The following is a 20,680-nucleotide window of genomic DNA, read 5'->3' on the forward strand; positions in this document are numbered from 1 at the left end:
AAGTTTATAAAATGTAAAGAAATGTGAAATTAACTTGTCTTTTCCAGAATTATATAAACGTTTGCCTTGAAGTTGAACTCTTATGAGACTCCAAAGTCACAGGTTAGGCAAATCAAACAATATACTGCTCTTGTAACCTTTGGTACTCCTTCATGTAACTAGATCTTCTCTTGCTCTGCACCAAAAAAAAATTTCAAGGGAGATTTTAAAAGCTACATAAAACATTTTACAAACATAAAAACACAAATTAAGTTTAAATAGTGCAAAAAGTGTCTTAAAGTTGTTTGTATTTTTTTGTTTTTGCTACATGACGCTTGCATGTCAAAATGCTTGTGATACTTAGCCAGACCCCTGATGAAAGGCACCTTATGTTAGAGTTCAAGAAAATGCCTTGCCCAAAACTGGTTCCATGTTATTTCAATGACCCTGTAAAGCAAAAATTGGAGACGTAGATTTGAGTTCTCAAAGAGAGTACTGTCTATAAACATGGCATGCTCCGTTTTAAAACTTTTATCCGACTCGAGTGATATTGCTCATATATATATATATATATACACACACACACACACGTGAAACCACCTACACTTCTAGAATCAATACAAAGTAAACACTACAAAGGAAAAAAACCTAACTGTTCACTCTAATATATAAAAAAATAAAATTCTTTACGGAAGCCAGAAACATACTTTATGCCAGTATGCAGACAGGAGTGCATGCTCAACACAACAATCAGGTTAAACATACTTGACATGCACTGTTGCATCGGTCTGGCAGTAACAAACCTCAGTACTACTGTGTCAGAATGAGTTACATTCAATTATCTTGACATTAAACTGGATTGGTTATTATGCAGTTAAGTATATCTTGGAAAGATTTGCTTTACACTTTTTTCTGCCATGGTCCTCAAAACAGAGCGTTTATAGCTAGATCATGTTTGCGTACTTGCATAGAGTATGTTTCAGGCATAACAAAAAATTATGCTAAAAGATGACTTACCGAGCACAAAGTCACACCACCTCGCTCCCAGGACACCCCTGCTGCTCCTTGATTGTCTGATCATTTTTGTTGGGGGAGATGGACTTGTGCTGCCACTTTTCCGTTTGCCTCTTTTTCTACCATTCTTGCTCTGGCTTTTTGGGGATGAGGGCAGCTGTACTGGAGAGTTACCTGTACTGGGAGGTGTCACTCTCAACGTAACATCCTCATTCTCCTCTTGCTCCGAGACATCATAGAGCTTTACTGTGCAAATGTTACATTCCTCTGTCAGTGACTTTGTGTTTGGGGAGTTGATCTTTTTCAGAAACACCCTGCACTCCTTTAGGGACTCTGGACTCCAAGCTTTGGAGCTGATTCTGTTCTGCTTTGAAATATTGGCAATCCCAATCATTTTCTGAGGAGTTTTGACTAGAAGTTTTAATGCATTTTGAACTTTCATGACTGGTCTGGATGTCTTGTCTACCAAGTTCAATAATTCTAGAGTCTTAGCACCTGAAGTCATTGTCCTCATCTGGTCACGAAAACATTTGTGTGCCACATCGCCTCCTAATGTTATGCTAGGCCTGGTTTTAAACTTTAGCCTCGCTCTAAGCAGAGCTGTTCTGTAGACAACCCATGTCCTTCTAGACATAGAGATTTGCTGCCTAACATCATGCCTTGGTTTAAATGATGACGTATTAAAAAGTTTTCTCTTGGCTTGTGACCTTGTTGACTTGGACAGCATTTCTTGTGCTTGCTTGTGCATTGACGGACTCTTTGGGACGACTTTAGCAAATTTCTTGACATGTTTCCTGAGTCTCTCTGCTTGTGGACTTGGGCAAACATTCACTTTGCAATTGGGTCTGCTGAGGTTGTAGTGAAAGACGTCCTTGGGATTTCTTTCAGTGGTCTTCTTTACAATCGCAAGGGACTGAGTTTCCGTGGACTGCATAAACCAAGTACAGAGCTTCTCCATATTATAGTTTTTCTCAAAAAGCATTTTGATGGCAGAAGCAGACTTCTTAGCAGAACCATCGAGCTTCTCACAAGGTTTTGGTTTAAGATCGGTTTTAATCTCTCCTGACTTGTTAGCCTCCAGGACATCTGATACCCAAGTGTTGGACATTAGCCTGATCCTCCTAGCCAACTCTCCATTTAAAGTTTCAGGTGATGCTGAGGTGGGCCACCACCTGAAGTCCTCATTCGATGAAAAAATCGAGTCCACCGAAACAGCAGAAAAATGAACAGTGTCTTGTATCTGACTGACATTCTTGGTCTTTATGGAAAGTGCATTTTTTGGGAGCTCCTCTCGTCTGTTCTTTGTATTCTGGCTGGCCTCACAGCTAACCTTATTCAGCAGTAGTTTTCGTGACCTGCGAACCAATGCGCAGGATCTGGCAGTAGCGACAGAGTGGAGCAAATGAATGGAGGGTTTCCGCTCTCTAACCGAATGCCTCACCGGTATGAACTTCCCTCTGGTATTCTGGTTATGTTCTTTCGGTGCAGCCACTGTATCCTTGTGAATGTCAGTAGGAATGCCGATTGTCTTCTGCTCTTTGGAAGGTTGAAATTCAACTCGAAGGGCATTTCTGAGCAGATGTAAATCTTTTGTGTCCCTTTTTATATGTATCTTCCTTTGCCTTGGTGACCCTGTTGTGACAGTGACCGAGATCCCAGAAATTTTGACTTTGGGAGGTCTTCCTGGTTTTCTTGACACTGCTGTGTCACTCTGTCTTTGACATTTGATGTTGCTGCTAGAATAGATGCATTTCCTGTCTTCAATAGGCATAACAAAATGGAGATCTTTGGTCATTTGATCATTACTACTCGCCTTTCCAGAACATGTTTTACTGTACGTGCCACCATTTAATACTTCATAAACATGCTGCTGTGCTGGGAAATTACTCAGATCTTCAGAAACTACTCTTTTTGCCCTTCTTGATCTTCCATACATTATAGTGATTTTTAGATTTTTGTTTCCATCATCCTTACAAGACATTTCTTCAGTTGTTCGACTTACTGCACTGGAACCGGAACCGGTTGTACCAGTTGAAGAACTTACATCAGTTGTTTTGGGTTTTGGAGGTCTGCCAATGGGACGTTTCACAGACTTCTCAATATGCGGTCCTATTTTTTTGGGGCGACCAGGACGCCGTTTTACTGGAGTTGTTTGATGTACACCTGGTAGTGTTTCTCGGATTTCACCTTCATTGCTTGAACAACCGGGCAATAATGCATCAAGTGAAAGCACTTTCGGTGAAGTGCACTTGTTCCCACCACGCTCAACAGTTCTCCCTGGAGAAGATTCAAGGACAGAATCGTGGAAATGTTCGTCTATGGCACTGCCTGCCCATGAGGATTCCATACATGGATCAAACATCTCTCCATGGGAATTTGAGCTAGAGGCAGCTGCTTTGAGAGTATATTTTACACCATCTTCACCAGTCACAGAGGAAACAAACATGAGCTTTATTGGACTTTCATATTTCAGTCCAGACAGGCTTGCTTTAGCCTGTTGTGCACTCTCAGTGGTAGTAAAGTTAGACATAGTTTCAGTAGGATTGTGTGGGTCAGTGTTTAGACTGTTGGTTCTATGGCGTTTGGATCTTTTTAATGGCGAGGTGGAATTCTGGCATGGATTCCTTTTTCTTGCACTCTCTTTATCAGGATTCCTACCATTACTCTTGAGCTCACATGGTGGCTCTTTTTTGGATGGAATCTCATCTTTTGATGAAGTTGTGTTCTGTGGCACATCACAGTCTTCTCGTTCATCCTTTTGAAAAGGCTGTTTGTCACATACATCACTTGGCCAGGGGATTTCTTCTGTAGAGCCAAGTGCGGTTGAGGTGCTGTCCTTAGGGGAATGCTTGGTGAATATACTTCCTGAAAAACAGGCTGCAAAATACATCTTTCGTGGCTCAGTAACATAGGAAGAGAAACGCTGAGGTGGTACAATATTTCGTCTGGCCCTTCCAACTTGAACAGTCAGATTTTTCTCTTTATGAGTTTTCGCTTTTACCTTCCGGTCACTATCAGTTGTTTGTAATTGTGGCCTTTCATCCGGAGGCAGTGGTTCTTCAAGACACACATGTTGGGGTTGAGTTTCTTGGCTCTCTTGATTATTCAGTGTCTCAGTTTGTGCATGCGTTGTCAGATTTTCTAAGGTATCTTTTACAGGCTCTGCGTATACGGTCTTGGATTTTCTGTCCAACTTTCTGCAATCAGATTGTTCAACAAGAGAGTATGTTAGCTGCGCGGCTTTAACGGTTTTTAAGGACCTATCTCTCTCAAGCCCCATATTCCTCTTGAAATATGATGGACTAAGTCTGGCCAGATCTCTTTTGATTTGTAAGCTTTGTCTTCTTGATGATGGAAGGTCTGGCGACTTGCTCATGGCAACTAACGTTTCCAGTCTCTTACGGGAACGTGTCTGAGGGGATCGCTGTTCTGTGGCTACATGCTGTTGTAAAAGCTCATTAAGGTTGTAATCTTTGTCGCTACTATTGTGTAGCACAGTTGTTATAATCTCTGTCAAATGTGTGTCATCTTGTGTCTTGGAGATTTGACTGGCATGGTTAGCGAGATTTTGTTCCTTCTCTGAAGGTTGGATACTCCTGAGCTTTTCAGTGACTCTATCCATTAGATCTCCTATAAAAGATCCACACTGGTAGTCATTCTCCTTCTCTGCTTGTGCATGCAACATTACAACTTTCTCGCAACATTCATCAGGAGATCCCACATGTAGAAGAGTGTTAGAGTACAAAGCTGTATCTTCTTCCTCAGTTCTGTGAGGTAGGAGAGAAGGAGGTGCCATATTCATGGACTTGCAGTCCTGAATGTGGAAGAGACCGGACTTGACAGCTATTTTACAGTCCAGGTCCACTGGCTTTGGCGATAGTGGTGGTGGGGAGGGGCTACGGCTTCCTTTACATCTACAATCACCCTGATGGGTGATTAGAGCTCCTCTTATATGAGAAATGCAGGTATGATCACCATTGTGCTGATGCTGGCATGAGGGTAGTTTTGAGTGAGTACAACAAACAGTGGGATTGGAACAGTTGTCTTGGCCAACACATGCCAAAGATGCATTTTGGCAGGAATGGCCATGAATGTTCCTCAGACAGACGCATAGAGGAGAAAATGCACATATTGGAAGCCTACAAGCTGTTCTGCAACAAATGCCAGCAGTTACCGAGCAGTCACTTAATGAAAGTATTGGGGCCTCATTAAGTGATTTTTTATCAGCACGGCAACAGAGGGATCCGGCCTTAAATTGTCTTCTGTGAGCATCCCGCAGAGTTACAGAGATGTTGTAATCTTCCTGCACGTCCTTTAAAATATGATAGAGCAGCAGTCTATGATGGGAACAAAGCGAAGACAGGACCTTCTCCAACACAGTGACTCTCCAGACCATTGGAGCTTTAGAACCATCTTGCTTCTCCAGCCCGGACTGGTCTTCCACACATGGCCCTAAGGAACTACATAAATAAATCGGGTTAAGTCATTACTCAATCATTGGCATAATCAGCTTTTCATGAATGTGAGTTGAGCTACGCCACTCATTTCTTTTTTTACTCTGTTATAACCTGTAATACATTTGAATTGGATTAAAGGATTTACAAAATCCTACTATAAAAGACATATTGCAGAATTATAAAGTTTGCATAGCTGTATTTAAATGAGCACTGCTCATCTTGTTAAAGGCACCAAATGACATTGCATTGCAAAGATGTTACAGCAATACAGACTGTATAAGCCGAATTAAATGTAAACGCCACAGATAAAGCATTATTCCACCTCTGTCAGCTTTTCCAAATTTAAGCGTGGATTAGAAATTTACAACAAAGTACAAACAATTCGGTACATGGAACAATTTTTTATTGGTAACTTGAAGGCAAAGGATGGCGATTGTAGTAACGCTTACACTCAGGAAAACTATACAGAATATTTAATTATTTTAATCAAACCTGAATTATTTTGTTTCCTGATGAATTAATGTGTTTCCAGACAAAACCGATTACAAATCAACAATATATATTAGAAATGTGAAATACAACTACCCCAAAGGGTAACACAGATTTGTTAAGGGGTGGAGGGAAACGTTAGAGAATGTTTGAAAAAGTATATAAATTACACACTTTTAAATGCAGGATAGTTAAAACACACTAGAGTAATATGCCTTCAGTATTCCATCTTATTACAATTAATTCAATTCTTGCTTTGATTAGCTTTACCCTAACCCTGAAATGTAAAAAAAAAAAAGAGACCACATCAAATATATTTCAGACACAAATACATGCTTAAAGGACCAATTAGCTTTTAGTTTCCCCCCCATTTCAAGTTGATGAAAAACATCATAAAGATCAAATATATTAACCTGTCTGGGATAAAAAAAAAAAGGGGCATGTAGTAGAGGAACATTACAGGACAAGAAACTCACTTACGCATGCAAGTGCTGTAAAGAATTTCACATAACAATGTGCAAGAGCAACAAAGTGCTTCAACACAAAACTAACACATTTAAACTTCATATTCTGATTACATCGAAAGAAATAACTCACAACACAAATACAATTCGAGGGAATAATTCAAAATCAATCTTAGTGCAACAAATATATGCATAAATAACTGACTGCAAAATGACTCGTATCCTGCACCTGTTATGAATATGAAATTACACATACTTAGAAAGGCCTAAACTGGTGATATTGATCCATATAATGATCCATCTATAATCAAGCCCAACTGTTCTCAGAAGAGAAAAACATTAAATCTAATAATTTTATGCCTTTCTGATCTATAACTACTCCTGAACAAACTGTCCCCATAAAATGGGAGAAAGCAAATTGGCTTTGGATGAACCATATTTGGCTCTATAACAGAATCCCAAGGGGCCTTATTTTGATATAAAAGAACAGTTCTAACTTCTCAATCATGTTTTTAATAGGACTGTTGTTACCCTTAGAATACTAATGTTTTTTGGGCTGAAATTATACAGGACACTAATATTAATATATTAGAACAGCAATGTGAAATAATAGAGATTGACATTCCCCACAGGGAGCCTAAAAGTATCCCATATAATGAAAATATGAGAGCGCAGCACTGACGACACATGTATATGATTTTTTAAAAATCTGCATGACCACCCTTTACATTAAAAGTGAAACTGTGCCTGTGACATAACGATCCCCGAGAAAAAAACAGAAAAATTTAACAGTAATTATGGTAACAGTATATAAATCCACAATACAGATTTTAATAGTATACAAATACTTTTTTTTTTTCTTTTTCTTCAAAGATTTATGTAAAACTGCTACTGGCCTGCAGAGTAACCGAGCAGTAGCTGTAAGAGCAGGCACTGTGTTGTTAATTTTAAGAGCTGTGAAGAACATTCAGGGTGGTTTGAAAAATGCTTCTAAATTAAATTTAGAATATATCAGTAAATCTGTCGTTTTTTTAGGGGGAGGGCAATTTAACTTTGAGGAACAACAAGAGGTAAACCATTTACAGAACATTCACAACACAAAGATAAACACATTAACAATGCATATGGAAATGTTCATATTTCCAAAGCTTCAATCACAAAATTCACATAATGCTTCAGCTACACTTTGCAAAGCACTACAAGTATACTTGTGAATCAGATATCTGAACTATGCTAAAAAGATGCCATTCAAAGTCAGTATATGGCAATATTTCTCATCGCAAGTATGAAACAATAACCTGTATCACAAGTATGTTTGCATCTTTTGTAAAGTGCAACTGAATCTTATATTCCAACTATACAAGCTTTTAAACTCCGTTTAAAAAAATTGAGAAAGAATTTGAGGAGTTGAAGTACCAGTAATATAAAGTGAATCAGTTGTATAATAGGTCATTAAAAGCTATAATAATCATTAACATGAAAGAAAAAAAAAACCACCACAAAGCAAGAGCAGCAAAACTGTAGAATCCTGGACATAAAAACAAAGCAATTCAGAGTAGCACTTGGATCAGGCTTTGCATTTCTGTCCCATGATAAGTGCATCATGAAATACGGACTAGGAGAAATTCTGATCCAAGTTCAGCAGCACCCAACTCTAAACTGCTTCGCTCATGGAGTGTGTGAGTGGAGTGGCAAAATGACCCTGAACTGTTTTGGTTTCAGCAGGCAGATTTCAGTAGGATTTCAGTAGTTGTGATTACTGAAAAAGTAATCTATTATTCAGTGTAAAACAGACATTCGCTGAGAATGCCGCCAAGCGCTTTTTTCCCCCCCGTGCATCATTTTGACATGCATTACGTTGCATTTCCAACTTACCCCGTATGATTTGCGGAGCAGATTTGCAGGCAAAAAAATGGAAAGGGGCAAGACATAAAAAAAAGAAAGCAATGCTGTGTGTGTGTACAGCAATATAAGTATTTGAACTTAAAATAAATAAAATCAAAATAAAATCACTATCAGTGCAGAATGTGGGAAGTCTCATCCACAAAAAGCCCGAGATGGTCCAAGCTTTCACTCCAATGATCTGGCAACAGTCCTGATTAATGTACTTCATTAATACTTCATAAAACTGATTACCTGCCAATAAGCGTTAATAGCCCAAAATTTGCCGGAGTGGAAACTCGTACCCATATCTCCCCATTGCATATAAGGATGGACATCTCCCACCGATGAGTTAAGAGAGACGTTACAGTCATGCTGTCACATAAAAAAAAATACCGCTGATAAGACTTCAAATGAAATGACCAGTCGCTACAAAGACTAATTAGTGTGAAAGCTGCATACAACAATCATTAAGCTGAGGTTAGCTTATGTATGAACAAAACCTGAATATAATATCTCTTCGTTTTAAGAGTAATTAACTTAAAAATCAACAGTGCTTTACAATATTTGAAATATATATATTCATATAGATATCCACAGTGAAACCCCTGAATAGATTTTTTAAAGGCATGTTTTGTAACTTGATAAAATGTACCATTTAACCTGTGGCTGAGGATTCAAGTGTACCTTCCTAATCTGAATGAGGTCCTGACTGCATGTTAAAAACAAAACCAAAAAAAAAAAAAACCTTGTTGGCTGTAGTTTAGGCGATGTTTTAATTAAAACCATCTCTCTCTAGGAAATAGTTGAGGTTTTGAGTTAAGACTGTTTGTAGGCAGTAGATGAGGCATTGGTTGTTGTCCCTGACTTTCCGGAGCCTGAGGTTGCCGCTTCAGCAAGGCGGAGCTTCTTTTTTGGTGGGGTCTTGAGCGTGCCTGTTCGCTCTTTGACTTTGTACTCAAGGGTGCTGTGTGGAATCCCATAGACGCTCTGAGCTTTCGACACGCTCATCTTCCCACTCATCACCATGGCTATGGCCTCCTCCAGGATATCGTGGTCATATTGGCGATAACGGCCCCGCTTTTTCCGTGGCTGCTTGTCTCCACAGTCAAGCACGCTTCCGGTGACGCTCCCGTTCTTCACGTTCAGACACAGTGGAGGCAGGTCGCCCTGGAGCAGACGTGACTCGAGGCCCGAGTGGCTTTCCATCAAGCCCTGTTTAGGGAGAATGGTCTTCAGCTTGTGGAAAGCAGTGGAGCCGTCGGAGGCTTTGTTGGCTTGGTACACAGCATCCACCAGGCCAGCCAGATCCAGCTTGGGCTGAGCACTGAAGCGTACCTGAGGGATTCGGATGTGCACAGCTGGTCCAGGACTCTGAGGAGATGTAGCTGGCGAGGTGCTGGCGAGAGGCCCGTCGTTCTGCTCCTGGAGCTGCGAGACCATCCTCTGCAAGGTTAAGTGGTGAAGGTACGACGAGGCGGTCACGGCTGCCGGAAACTTCAGCTCGGTGTGCTCTGGTGACGCAAATGTACATTTTCTTACTTCGGATTGCTCGAGTCCAGTGTCGTTGCTTGGGCACACCGCCTCTGTGCCGAAAATGGGTGGTTCCCCTGCCCTCCGCTCTGGTGATAAGGCCTCTGTCTGGAGCTGTAAGGTTTTCTGAGGTATCCCGTATAGTATGGCTGCTTTGTGAATGTCCAGTGATCCAGACCGAATATCTTTCAAGGCTTTAGAGAGCAAACCTTCTGCAAACTCAGAGCTGCGATCCAAATAGTCCCCTCTGATTGGTCTCCTAAGGGGAGGTGGGTGGGAGGATGAGAAACGAACGGGTGAGCGGACCAATGACAGGACGCACTCAGGGTCCACTCCTTTACTGCCTTGTCTTTTGGTAACATCACTCGCTTCTCAATTGTCTGTATAACACAAAGCCTTTGAGTTGTTTGGGGATAAACGCTTTTTGTATTTGGCCTTAGGTTGCAAACGATACTTCTTGGAAGGACAGTCTCTCGTCAATTGTGTGGAGAAAGACAAGCGTCTATGGGAGTACTTCCAGTATCTTTGCAATGCGGATGCATTTTGTAAGACTCATGTGAAAATGATACTGCATGAATCAACGAATAGATCAATAAACAAATGAATAAATACAGGCGGCACAAAGGAACAAGTAAAGCCCCTGACTGCTGGCAAATGTGACGTTACCTTCCAACAAGTTAGAAAAGAGTCAACCCTTTGGCAGTGCAACAAAACAACCACTAAATTAAACATAAACGCATCAAATGTATGAGGAGTAGAATTTGTTCACACAAAATGATCAGATAGGATACAAACGAAACAAAGGAATATTTTCTGAAATAAAAAGCTCATCAATATTACCGGGTCAAAATGTTACCATTTTGGTACCAAGCTTTTCTCTGGCTTCGGTAGGATGAAGATCAACAGTCAAGCACACAACTTGGTAAACAAGAACAAGTACTCACCCTGAGACCTTTCGTTGAGGAGTTTCATTTTCCGACGATGCGTTTTTCTTAGAGAGGTCAAGTGCTCCATCTACTATGAAAGGTAATCCATGAAAAAACAGCAATTAATATTAAGTTTGAGAGCAAATGCACAAGATCATTGCAAATAATGAAGTATTCGCTCACTCTGTAAATTCACCCTGTTTATTCAGAGTTGCGTACCTTTCAGAGACAAGCATAATTAATGAAAGTCAATAGACTAGATTCTGAAAAACGTCGGAATTTTGACACTGATCAAATAATACAGAGCTACAAACTCCTGCATCTGACTGTGTGCTGGGGTCTCTTGAAGTGAAAACGAGAAAAAAAGAAGAAAAAAAAAAAAGATTTTTGTTGTGGTGCTTACCTTTCAGGGCCTGAGAAGCTCGGCTGATGGTGAGGTCCAGAGGCCCGTCAGGATCTGGTTGATGAGGGAGAAGCTCAGAGCTGTTGCTCAGGCCATTCAGGCCCTCGTGAGCCTGGCTTTTACACGCATACTCAAAGGCAAACCTCCGAATCATCTTGCGCATCAACTCCTGCGCCACCAACGGTATATTGGAATCGCAGCTTTGAGGGAATTCTGGGAAATTGAAAAATACAGATCTAGTTGAAGATCTCGTTTCATGCACTAGGTTCCTTATGTAAAAACACATTTTCTACTTTTACTACATTTGACTTTTCAAGAATTTAGAGCTGATAAAACTGAACTTCATGCATGCATCGTGTACAAGACAACAACTGTAACAATTTTGAAAGCTTGCTCTCTAGATTTCTGTTTGATAAAAATACTAATATTTAAAACTATAAACCATCGCTTCTGTCCAACTTTCCTACTAGGGTTCATAAGGTCACGCCTGATTTTGCCAACTTTCTATCCAGTGACAGTTTACAACACAATACCATAGAGTAGGGGTGAGCGATCGGACTATTTTGACCGATCCTGATGACATCCGCAATCTATTTTTCAAAAGAATAGTAGAGATTGTGACCAAATGTGTCCTATTTGTGTCGGTTCATGTAAAAATATGCACACATCTTTCAGTTGGCAGCACTTAATTATAAAGCCCCAAATACACCGGGACTCTTATTTTGAAATGTCTAAACTATTGCAGGCTGATCCTTCAGATGAGTGATAAAATATGCATTCTTAGAACCATGTAAAACATATTATATAAAGGTCATAAAGTAGACATTGTCATATTCATTAACTCGAGTTCATAAGCAATCTCTTGGCATAAATGTGCGCTATTCACTGATTGCACCAATCACTTTGAAGCAGTCTGAAGCACCGCCTTGTGACACTGCAACGTACAGCGCTCTTTTTTTAATGAAATCATAGCCTTTTGAAGTTTAATAATCAAATGGCTGTATCGCGATTTGTGTTTTTCCATCCCCAAAATATAAGACGTCTTAAAATGATCATTAAGACGTTTGTTTTACCATTTCATGCATTGCAGACTTTATGACATTAAATTGAAGAAAACTCAAATGCAATGGTTAGAAGCTGTAATGCATGGTAACGATTGTAATGCATGTAATAGCTGTAACAATTACTTCACTCCCTATGGATAATGGGAATAAAACTGTACTTCTCACCCTTCTTACGAAATATAGCATGGAGGAATCGGTCTGCTTGGCACTGGAGTTTATCAGAGGTGGACAGGCCCTGAGGTGAGGGGGTTTCAGCAGGGGGTGGCGAACCAGGCACGGCCACAGCAGGATGGTCCTGTGTCACAAAAGGTAACAGTCAGTTAGTGACACTCATCACATACAGCCAAAACAAGCACTGATTATAGTCTCACAGCCTTGAGTTGTGCTTAATTATAATTAATTAAGCTACATGTGCTTACAACATGTTTAACCATATATTATAAAGATTAAAACTGTATTAACAAACACCCAGAACAACAGCTGCTAAACACAGAGAACTATTTGTTATATACAAACAGAGCTCTACAGTGCAACCATTCATTCGCATTTGAAAAACACTGAAAATTACTGTGTGCAACTGCGAAAAATGCGAGTAACCTGATCAAAGCTAATGAACATGTATAACCCATGTTCAATAATAATACAAAAGTTACATAAACACAAAATAAAAACCAAGCAAACACAAAAATACAGAGGTTAAAATTATAAATTTTTTTTTTTTTAAATGATAAAATTATTTTCAGGCAAAATCTTACTAAACATGATTCAGTGACAAAGACATTGACTTGTCACCCCCTACTGGTGGTTTCAGTTTCTTTTTTAAAGTATCATTCTAATTATTTTTATCTTTTAATATTTCTATACTCAAACTAAACATACATTTGACACAAAAATTACACATTTAATAAGGTTAGAAAAAACGCCTTTATAAAGGTACAAAAAAATCCCCTGTAAATCAATTTAAGGAGGCAAATATCACCCATAATGTGAAAGTCACGTGAATAATTTACTTTACAGCAGAATTGAATTCTGTTTGCATCATTGAATCATTATTTTTCTGTTTATCACTGCTTTGAAACAATCTGTATTGTATAAAACACTATATAAATAAAGGTGAAAGTTAATTTCTGTCATTGATCAGAGCCCAGTACAAATGTCAAACCAAGCCTTTTCTTGCCAGCTAACACCCCATAATAAGCACATCTATTCTGTGGCTTTTGAGGGTTGGCTTACATTCAGTTTCTCTATCTGCAGGTTGCAAAAGGAGCAGTTTGCATTCACGGACCAATCATCCACAGCCTCTGGTTCACACTCTGAGGGAGAATCATATGAATAACCATCAGGTAAGCGGAGCATTGATATCATGAGAGAAAGAAAGAATTTTCTAAGACAGCGCAGACGACAACATAAAACTCACCATCAAATATATTGAGATCTTGCAGCAGCCTTGGTCCATATATTCCCTCCAGAATACTTTCAAACCCTGCAAACAAATACAATATAGTCTTATTTTTATGAAATCCAAGAGTAAAAGGTGCCCTTGAAAAAATACATTATCAAAAACACATTCATATTTTGAATCTACACAGATCTGTCACAACCCATGCTGGCCAGGTTTTGCTAAATGATCTATGCTTTATTTGAACATATATAAATGTAAAACTGTTTACAATACTGGCTAATAAAAATTAATTTAACATGCAATATATTATTCTATCAAATGCCCAAACAGCAAAAGAAAATACTCACTGCACACAAAATCATTAACTGCAAGACAAGGCCTAAGTGACCAAATGTCAGGTGGTCCTAATGCTATAAGTGTAAATATTATCATTTATAAATACTTTCTTTATATAGAAGTGAGAATAACTCATATTTCCAGTACTGCTGCGTTGTCTGCATGAATGACGCCCTTCACTGCAGCTACATTCACATTATGTCCTTACAAAAACACATACAAAAGCTCACCCAAGAATGTCACATTCTGCAAATACAGTACATTTGGGTATTGCATGAATTTGTCTGTATTGAGGCCTTGACCATCTTGACTGCATCCAACCCTCAAAACCACACAACAAATCACAATCTATTAATCTGACATGCTACTGATCAATTCCACTATTCTATTGTAATAAAAAAACATTTTAACAACCGATTTTAATTTGCACAAATTTACAAAAAATTCACATTTCGCTCGCGATGTTAGAAACAGAATGAATGAAACAATGATCAAATTGAGCACTCTTAGGGAAATATGATGATGTTTTGTAATTATCATTTAAATCGGGCAAATTTTCAAATTGTTTGTCGTAGATAAACATCTCAGAAAAAATGGTATGTGGCTTTTTGTTACGAAACTAAGCATCATTTTCATACACGTCTTCTGTAGAGGACACCAGGACAAATGGTTAATCAGGCATTATGGAGAAACACAACAAGCAATTATAGATCAATAAATATTCCTATGAAATATTCTTATGAAAATGTTGCCAAGTTATTAATCCCATTATCACACTTCTTTTTTCATTATGGTTTGCCCCAAGAACACATTAATATGCAAATTAGATGCAATGTATAGATACACTGTATAGAATGGGAATACCAGTTTATGGACATTTTACGCAAATACTGTATAAAATACAGTAGTATATCAAATCATACTGTTATATATTTCGTAACAGTTGAGAATCATCTTTGTACAAAGTTTGGCTAAAAATAGCCTGAAAACTAAAAACTGATTGGTGAAGGGAAAAAAATAAAACATTGTTTTTGTCTATACATGCCTTTTCATGTCTATTTATTTTTGAATAACTCAGTCCTGGCGTCCCCTAAAAAGGACATTGAATAAAATTAATATATTTTTTCAAAAATGTTTTCTACATTTGTTTCTTACGTGCAATGACCTAAAAAAACAACAACAACATTCACAAAACGTTTTCTTTTTTTCTCAGGAGGATATTTTAAAAGATTAAACCGGGTTATCTATTTAACTACCCGCTTTCAAAACATTAAAAAACCCAGTATTTAAAAAAAGAAATATTTTCTAATGACTTATCAAAACTGTACTACTTTTGGACATCTCGACAACGGTGCAAAAATGACTAAATAATTCACGCAAGAGCCTCAAAAAGCCGGACGCTCTGTTATTATAATACAAACACACGGTCGTTGGTACATCGGTATTCGGTGCAGAAAGGGTCAGTGAGTGCAAAGCTAACTCGGTTATCGAGGAAATCAAGAAGTAGAGACAAAGAAAATGGAGCCCGTTCGGCCCTTGTCCGTTTTTTCCGTTAGCTACAAAAGCTACCCGCGGCTTGCGCGGACGACGGCTCTACACTAACGTTATTTTTGCACTTGACACACGCTCGCTTAGCAACTCCGAGAGCTAACAGCGGCTGGGGGGAGGGAGTTCCGTGAGACCCGGGCGAGAAAGAAACCGCTTAGGTTCGCTTACGGAGCGGTGATTTGATCTTACCGACACAGTGGATGAGTTTGTGTCGCCATGAGTCGAGTTCCCGCCGGAATCCTTTTCTTTCGACCGTGCATTTGGAGCTCCGGCACTGGGTCGCCATTCTGTCCGTCCTCCTTCCCCCCGGCTCTGAGCGTGACGTCACCGCGCGTCATCCATAGCGCGGGTCGATTGATTGACACGTGTCAGAACAAGCTAGGGGCGGGGCTTAGCGATGTAAACAACCTTCCAGTATGCGCATTTATTTAGTAAAATCACTGGATAAATACTCTACCGTGTGGCTGTTTTGAGTACAGTAGCTAGTTGTGTACTTGAATACCAGTGTTTAATTTAATTTAATGCTTTAAGCTTAAGCTGACATGCCTGCACCTGTCATCTAAATAACTCTCGTACCAGTATTACCATTAAATAATTGTCTTCCTATCAACCTCACTGGTAATAATCATCAATCACATAGGCTAACTGTGAGCATAAACTATCAGATCTTATGTAACAGCTTGTACAGTTTAATCATCAACCAGAAGATGATTATAATGGTAATTCAGTGCTAAAATGGCTGCTAGTTCAATGATACTGCAGGAGTGGCACAGAGATGCAGCTTTACCAGACAGGAGATCAATCAGATACTGCATTATGTCAACCAAAATGTAAAATGCAAAATGTAAAATTTTCATCACATAATTGTGTTCTATGCATTTAACTATGGCAAATTATGAATTATAAATCTATGTGTGTCCTTTTGTCTTTACATTTCAATGTGTTAACATCAAACACAATGTGTGCCCCTCCCCCATTTGACTAAAGTGACACACGTGCACACACACACACACACACACCACTTCTAACGAATGTATATGAAGCCCAACTGTCCAGAAATAGGAAGGCACTCAGAGAGAACAGATGGAGTTAATGCCCAGCTGAGCATCTATGTCACACACACACACACACATACACACACAGAGAGAGAGAACATATCTGTTTTACAATTCAGTATGCTGCTTCTAATTCAGATGCACATGCAATTGATTTTATATTCTCCTTCTCCATTTTGGATCAATATATTACAGGTCATATATCAAAGTATTGATCAACCTGTTTACATTTTATACAACGTGTCCATGTGTGTAAAAGACATGCTGATATCAGAGTGTAATCTGAGATCACTTTAAACTAATTGTATCCCCTTGGATATTAGTCTTCTTGATAATACAGCTTTAATTCCACATGCCAATAGTACTGCATGACTCTCAGTTAGAACCTCAAATCTCTACCAAAGTCATTGACATCCTATCCTATTGCGTATCTACTATAATAGATACGCAAAATGGAAAAAAAAGGAAATCGGTACCTCAGCCTTACAAATAATAAATCTCTCTCTCCAGTGCCTTGTTTGCTTTTGGTAATATTCACCAACATAGCAACTCCTCAGTTCTCTAAGAATCTTAATAAACTCAGAACAGCAAATAAATCAACCAGGTACTCAAATGTGTTTGTTTGTAGTGAAAGAGATGTAGCATTTGTTTTCTTTTTTCTTTTGATCATATTGTTCTGTATTGGAAAGGCAATAAAACGTTCCATTTCTCTAATCATTTCGAGCTTTTCCATTTAAGTATAACAACTTTGTTAGGATGACTACTTGCATGTATCCATGCATGTTTTAAATTGCACAAAGCCCTTTTAACTAACAGTAAAACAAACAGTGCAGAATTTAAAAGAAACTGATTTATTGCACACACATATTTTGCTGATGACTACATCCATTTCTGCTTTTGAAGTCTCTCTGAGGAGTTCTAACATTAATTGTGTTTACTTTGAAGGAGTCAGACATATAAAGTCATTTGATTCAGCTCGGTCTTGTTACTATACACACACTGCTGACTCCCTGTTACTACATATTCTCTAATTGCTCATATGAGTCCCCGATGGAAAGAGCTCATAGATTGGTGGCAACTGTGCCCCTCCTCCACAGCTACCATGTCTAAAGGTCTCTGTATGTTCATGTGAGGGGGAGGTAAGGACAGCATTGTTCCACTGACAGGCACATTCATTATCATAAAGGATTGTGTCTATGTAAAACTTACTTGTTGAATAGTCCAAAAATGGGATTGCAGCAACCAACACATACAGCCCAACTCAATGAAAAAACATACCTGTTTTACACAGAGGCAATTTCCTAAGAATTTGTTTGGAAATGTATGCTTTTTTTTTTTTTTTAAAGTAAGCATAAAAGTCCACCCCTGAATCTAACAGCAAATTTATACGAATTAGCCAAAATGTGCAATATTATATATTACAACGGAAATCTCATATATTTGATGCTTTACAAAAAAATGGCAAGGGATAAAGTGTGGTAGCTCATATTATACAGTCAGATCATATGAAATGCATATCAATTCCAACTGCATGACTATACTTTACATTCGAGTTAAGAGGAGGGAAAAAGAAAGAGGACAAACAAGAGATTAAGTGAGTGCATGAGAGAGAGAGAGAATACTAAATTGTTAGATATTTCCAAACAAATTTTAATTTTGAACAACGAGACTCTATCCGAGCGGGGCTTTATACAACATGCATGAGCTGTTGGCTCAAAGGATCCAGGTTTGAGTCTGTTTGGTCATATCCAGAACTCAATACCTCCTCTCTTTCCCCCTTTTTTTCAGTCTGCTCTTTATTGTCCTTTAAAAGAAAAAGAAAAAAGCCCAGTAATAACATCATGCAACAAAACAAAGAGAAGCATAGTAAAGAGATAATGCTTCACTTACTATTTTTGTGAAAATTATGTATTTGGAAAGCAGTTTAGAGCATCGCTGATATAGAATGACTATGTGTCAAAGCGGATCTCCTGAACTCCTGGTTCATGGTTGTCCTCAGTTGCTGTAGGATTGAAGAACTCAGTTGTAGAGACATGCTGTGGTTGATTGATGGGTTCTTCTGAAGGTGGCATTTTTGCATCTAGACCTTGATGTCTGAAAGGCAGAGAGAAATGTTAGGGTGTCCAGTCTGAAAAAAAGCTTTGTATCATCTTGGTAGCAGTGGTAGGAGAAACCAGCGAAGACAGGAAAATCTGGTAGTCCAGAAGGATGAGGACAGATGATTTGGAAAAGAAAAGCATTCTCAAAAAGGCATTCTCTGTGAAGTATCTGCTTTTGAAGCCAGATTGGTTGTTATCAGGCTGTTTTGTAAGAAAAAAAAGCATAGAATTGATTGAACAACTCTTTTGAGTATTTTGGACGTGAAAAGTAGGAGAGAAACTGGTCTGTAGTTTTGTTTTTTAAAAATGTGATTGGATGGGGTCTGGAGGACAGGAGGGAGGCCTGTTCAAAAGGAGAACTTTGAAGGCATCAGTCTCCATAAGGATGAGAAAAGGAGCATAGAGTACTGCATGTTGACGGTTTCTAATAGTCTGCACCTTATCAGTGAAAAAGTGGCAAGGTCATCAGCAACGAGAGAGGTGGTGGGAGGAGAAGAATGTTGTGAATAGTAGGCATGTGCATGTGTCTGAAGTGTTGCTGATCTTGTTGTGATAGAAAGTGACCTTGACAGCAAAGAACGTGGATAGGAGAGGAGAGGAGATATTGATACATGCTCTTTTGACTTGTGGTTGTCTTCTCAGCAGCCATGAGTTTTGTCATGAAATGATCAGACTCTGTATTGCTGATATCAAGTGAGGAGAAGGATATTGGAAGGAAGCCTTCAAACATTAAGTAAACATTTCTTTAAAAAGGTAATAGTCTATAAAATGAGGATTAGAGAAACACATTACAAGTAATAGAACCTAAACATATTCGTCTAACACTGGTTTGTTTTCTTTTTCTTGTCAGTGTTGCTGTGACAAGTCTATTTTTCTGCATTTATACTGCAAGACGTAATGCTCAGGTCTATTTTTTTGAGTCCAAGTAGCTCAGAAATCGCTTTGTAACCCTCTAATGAAAAGGTGACAACTCTAATAAAACTAAGGTGAATACTCTAATACAAAGGTTCAATATAAGCAATATGCAATAGTTTTGGTTTGAACATTGGGGGGATTGAAGTGTGAACTGTTTTAGTGGAGTCCCTTGTCACGCTTCCTCATAAGGTTTATTTATTTGTTTGTTTGCTTATATGTTTATTTTTGTAAAATGGTCTTTTGTGCAATCATCCACACATGCAAAGTTGGTTGATAACTGCAATAAAGTAATAGCCTAGTTAACAATTACTTGTTTACATATATAATGTATTTTATATTATTTAGGCTATAGTTTGACAGAATGTTCTAATTCAACATGCCATGGGAAGTCAATCTAACTTAACATTTGATATTGTTTATTTCTTACTCTAAACAACATGGTATGTCCGCCTACGTCATGCGTGACCTTTCCAACGTGATTGCTTAATGCGTGAAGTCCAGCTAGTGCAAGATGAGCGTGGTTAAAAAGTATACACATTTTTAGTAAAAAAAAAAAAGACCGATGGTTTCGCTAGATAAGAGCCTTGTTCCTCGGCTGGGATCGTGTAGAGCCCTTTGAAGCTGCACTGAATCCTTCAGCCCGTTGGTCCCCATTTCCATTATATGGAGAAAAATCCTGGAATGTTTTCCTCAAAAACCTTCATTTCTGAACATCTTGGATGACATGGGGGTGAGTAAATTATCAGGAAATTTTTATTCTGGAAGTGAACTAATCCTTTAAGTAATTTTATGCATTTAAAGATTTTAGTATGTGATTTGTTTGCCATTTAATGGGAACTTGAACTTGAACACTGGCGAAACAGCAGGGGAGAGATAGTGAGCATCTTTTTATATTTTATATTATATATTTTATGATGATATGGATGAGCTTTTCATTGTGTGTGCATGTACTTATTCCCCTGTTTAATTACAGAAGAATAACTGACTCATAGAAAAAAAAAAAAATTGACTAAAATAAATTCATTAATGCAGTATTTACAACAAAAGCAATTTGCCCTGCCAAGATAAGGGTACAGGAGGATAAAAAAGAAATAGACATTGAGAGAAATACACTG

General features: G+C 38.6%; 1 protein-coding gene across 3 annotated transcripts; it reads right to left on the bottom strand.

Moving 5' to 3' along the window:
- Positions 1 to 268: 268 nt before the first annotated feature.
- lcorl (ligand dependent nuclear receptor corepressor-like) lies at positions 269 to 15,809 on the bottom strand. Of its 3 annotated transcripts, XM_016575142.1 has the most exons (8): positions 15,686 to 15,809; positions 13,628 to 13,693; positions 13,444 to 13,523; positions 12,376 to 12,505; positions 11,147 to 11,359; positions 10,762 to 10,834; positions 997 to 5,453; positions 269 to 426 (listed from the first exon to the last, which is right to left on the bottom strand). In XM_016575142.1, the coding sequence occupies exons 1-8, from the start codon at positions 15,780 to 15,782 to the stop codon at positions 413 to 415; spliced, it is 5,130 nt and encodes a 1,709-aa protein (XP_016430628.1). In that variant the 5' UTR covers positions 15,783 to 15,809; the 3' UTR covers positions 269 to 412. The 3 variants fall into 3 exon arrangements, with proteins under 3 accessions (XP_016430628.1, XP_016430630.1, XP_016430631.1); XM_016575145.1 differs by lacking the exons at positions 269 to 426; positions 997 to 5,453 and adding an exon at positions 6,428 to 10,076; XM_016575144.1 differs by lacking the exons at positions 11,147 to 11,359; positions 12,376 to 12,505; positions 13,444 to 13,523; positions 13,628 to 13,693; positions 15,686 to 15,809 and adding an exon at positions 10,927 to 10,959.
- Between the last annotated feature and the right edge of the window lie 4,871 nt (positions 15,810 to 20,680).

This window comes from Sinocyclocheilus rhinocerous, unplaced genomic scaffold, assembly GCF_001515625.1.
Source record: "Sinocyclocheilus rhinocerous isolate Xijiao unplaced genomic scaffold, SAMN03320098_v1.1 scaffold323, whole genome shotgun sequence".
Lineage (NCBI taxonomy): Eukaryota > Metazoa > Chordata > Actinopteri > Cypriniformes > Cyprinidae > Sinocyclocheilus > Sinocyclocheilus rhinocerous.